Consider the following 3515-nt stretch of genomic DNA (forward strand, 5'->3'; position numbering starts at 1 on the left):
GTAGTGGTGAACATGTACATTGCTGTGATTTTGGAGAACTTCAGTGTTGCTACTGAAGAAAGTGCTGAACCCTTGAGTGAGGATGACTTTGAGATGTTCTATGAGGTTTGGGAGAAGTTTGATCCCGATGCAACACAATTCATAGAATATAGCAAACTGTCTGATTTTGCAGCTGCTCTAGAGCCTCCTCTTAATATACCAAAACCAAACAAAGTCCAGCTTATTGCAATGGATCTGCCTGTGGTGAGTGGTGACCGAATTCACTGCCTTGACATCTTGTTTGCTTTCACAAAGCGTGTGCTGGGGGAAAGTGGGGAGATGGATGCCCTCAGAATACAGATGGAAGATCGGTTTATGGCATCCAATCCCTCTAAAGCTTCCTATGAACCAATTACGACTACACTGAAACGAAAACAGGAAGAAATTTCTGCCAGTATAATTCAGCGTGCTTACAGACGTCATCTTCTAAGACAGTCAGTAAAGAAGCTTTCATTTCTGTATCAGAAAGATGGGGGTGATCAGCTTATCAAAAACGATATGGTTGTTGGTAAGCTGAGTGAAAACTCATCTCCAGAGAAAATGGATATGTCTGCATCCACCACAGCTCCGCCTTCTTATGATAGTGTAACAAAACCAGAAAAAGAAAAATATGAAGATGACAAATCAGAAAAGGAAGACAAAGGAAAAGACAGAAGAGGAAACAAAAAATAAAAGGCAGAGGTTATCCGTGATGAGTGTTCACAAGCTTGAAAATATGTTTTTGTCAGTAGCACTGTTACTGGAGGATTATGCCAAAATTTTAAGTTTTTACATACTTACTGACTGCTGCAGTCAGTGCCTATCTAAGACAATGGTCCTTCACTAGTAAACTCTTGGTCTGTAACAAGGAAACAAACTTGCAGAGCAATAGTTTTGATTAACAGCTGTTACTAATTGAGAGACACAAAATTTCTACTTGGAACCCTTAATGGGTCCTAATAAGCCTGTACTTCTGTGGAATAAGTGTGTCCACTGTGTACATTTCATCTCCTGTGTTCCATGTGTGTCAGCTCTTTTTCATTATCTCGTTTGCTTTGAATAACATACTGCCTTATTAATTCTGCTGTGCTGAGAAAACAAAATCTACTCTTAATTTAGATAAACACTAAATAATACTCTTATGTGCAGAGGAACACAAATGTCAGGAATATGTAATTATTGCATCATAATATGAATGTAGTTCTCTTCAAGCCACTTCTAAAGGCAAAAAAAACAGGATTCAAGATTGTTGAACCTCAGGATGTAGATAAAAGAAACAGCAAACTATGAAACAACCAATAGAGTCCAGATAGAGAATTTGTCAGTAAATCAAGCAAGGAAATAATTTTTACGGAGAAGAGGTTGGTACCTTAGTCCTTTAAGTTTAATATATTTATCTTTATTACCTTTTAATAGTTCTTAATTTATTGTACTGTCCATTTCAGATACAGTGGTTTAAATAAATTATGCTGCATAGAGCTCCTGTTTGGAAAATTGCAAAACTGTGGAAAAATTACTTTCAAAGTACAAGCTAGCTCCGAATTCCTGAAACATTGAAGCAATTCTTTTCACAGAAAAGCTATAAATGCCGAATTCTGCCTATAAAAAATAATATTTTTTTAAAAAATGTGCTATGTTTTGACCCTTGATACTGTGAGTAATGTCCATGCTTTATTCCAAAGTCTGTTGCTACACTTCTGATTTCTCATGAGTATATCCCACTTAGGAAAATAGTCAAAGCTATACATTGATAGCAGAGTACCTTTGGGGAAAAATACTACTTTAATATATACCTCATATTTAAATTTCCCTACTTTGGAAGGATGGATCATAGAAATACAAAATATGTACGTGAGAGAGGTGGTTTTGACACCCCCTTGGCAATATAGTCAAGTTTCCACTGTAATGTAACCTTCTGTAGAGAGCTGAGATGACCAAAAAGATGTACTGGAACCAGCTTTGTCCTGCACTGGTGTTTAGATGAGTTTTTTTGCATTCAGGCTGACACTGTACCTGTAAGTAAAATACCCTCTGTTATTTAATCAGTTGTTTTACACAGTGGTACCCTTCTGAACAAAGAGACAATGACCTAATTACTGTATATGTGTCAAATATGTACCCTAGTAAGTTAGCTTACAACATTTCAATAGATACTATGATATGTTCTGTGATACTTCAAATAATTGGAAGCTCTAACTGATGCATGCTTGCTGCTATTATCCTACAGCTCTTAAAATTTAACATGGGAAGAGAAGTAAGTGGTAAAAAGAAAAACAGTTTGACAAGACCATCGTTCCTCATACCAGTAAGCAATTGTTTGCTGCTATTAAAGATTTTATTTTGTGTGAGTGTTGTAATCAGCAAATATGCAGTAAGGTATTGGACTATACAGGCAAATAGATGGCTTAAAATACGGGGCTAGAAAAAAATTATATGTCTATTCTTTTTATTTAAAAATAGTTTTATTTTATAAGATTTTATACTTACTATAAGAAATTACACATATTTTCCTGTTGTTTTTAATTTTTATTGCTGTCTTTGACACTTTACCATTCAGAAAAGTAATATAAAATATGTAATTGAAAATTCCCGCTGATTGTTTTACACAGCCTTTAATAAGGAGTAGTTTAAAAACAAATGGACAGTACAAATTCTTTTCTGATCCATAGATAGGCCTTTTTTATTGTTACAATCCTGTCCGTTGATTTTCAGGGTAATCTTAGTCATAGGAACCTTGTTGTTTCCTCAGAGTTAATCTCACACTATCTGCTTTGCTTATTGGTGCACACTGCAATAGAAACACTTTAAATATAATTTCTTACTCAAAAATCTTTCTTTGTGAGAATGAATAGTGAACTTGTGCAATGGGAAGTGAAACACTTTGCATTTCTTACAAAAGAACTAGAATATTGATGGGCTCCTGCTTTTATAGAAATTATTGGCTCATAGTGTACTGATGAACTGCATGCAGGAAATTGTTTTACCAAAAATAATTACATTGCTAACAACCCGAAAGAATAAAGATAACCTTTTTATGTAATTATTTTAGTCTTTGTCTTTTATTGTATGAAGTTTATAAAGATTAACAAATTGGTAAAATTTAGGGGGAGCCACTTCAGCAGTGCGGTGATTTAGAGAGCTGGATCACATGTTGCTTCATGACTGAGACCAGTATCAACTTGTCACCATCAAGATGAAATTAAATTCTGGTGTTGTCCTGGCCAGAGGAATTTTTTTAGAATTCAGGAGAAAAACACATTTCAACTATGTGTCTTTTTGTCAAATTTTTGAGTTGCCCAGGAAGAACTCCAGTGATATTCTCTTTTGGGTGAGTCCAATGCAGGATGGCTCCACAGCTGCTCCTGTAGACACTGCTCATCCTGGGATAGGAGACCTGGGTTCTGTCACCAAAATGACTCCATGGGAGCATAACAGAGTTGCTTTAATCCCTTTCCCTGTGAAGAAATCCATGCTTGCCAACTGTTTGAGGTTTTAGT

At 35.6% G+C, this 3515-nt stretch overlaps 1 protein-coding gene across 1 annotated transcript in view; it reads left to right on the plus strand.

The window, feature by feature from the left end:
* Positions 1 to 3058, plus strand: part of LOC107207239 (sodium channel protein type 2 subunit alpha-like) — a 43793-nt gene extending 40735 nt beyond the window's left edge. Inside the window, exon 27 of the mRNA XM_033516092.1 lies at positions 5 to 3058. Within this exon, the coding sequence (XP_033371983.1) occupies positions 5 to 711 (707 nt within the window). The 3' untranslated portion in view covers positions 712 to 3058. The remainder of the gene's footprint in view (positions 1 to 4) is intronic.
* Positions 3059 to 3515: the final 457 nt, after the last annotated feature.

This window comes from Parus major, chromosome 7 (assembly GCF_001522545.3).
Source record: "Parus major isolate Abel chromosome 7, Parus_major1.1, whole genome shotgun sequence".
Classification (NCBI taxonomy): domain Eukaryota; kingdom Metazoa; phylum Chordata; class Aves; order Passeriformes; family Paridae; genus Parus; species Parus major.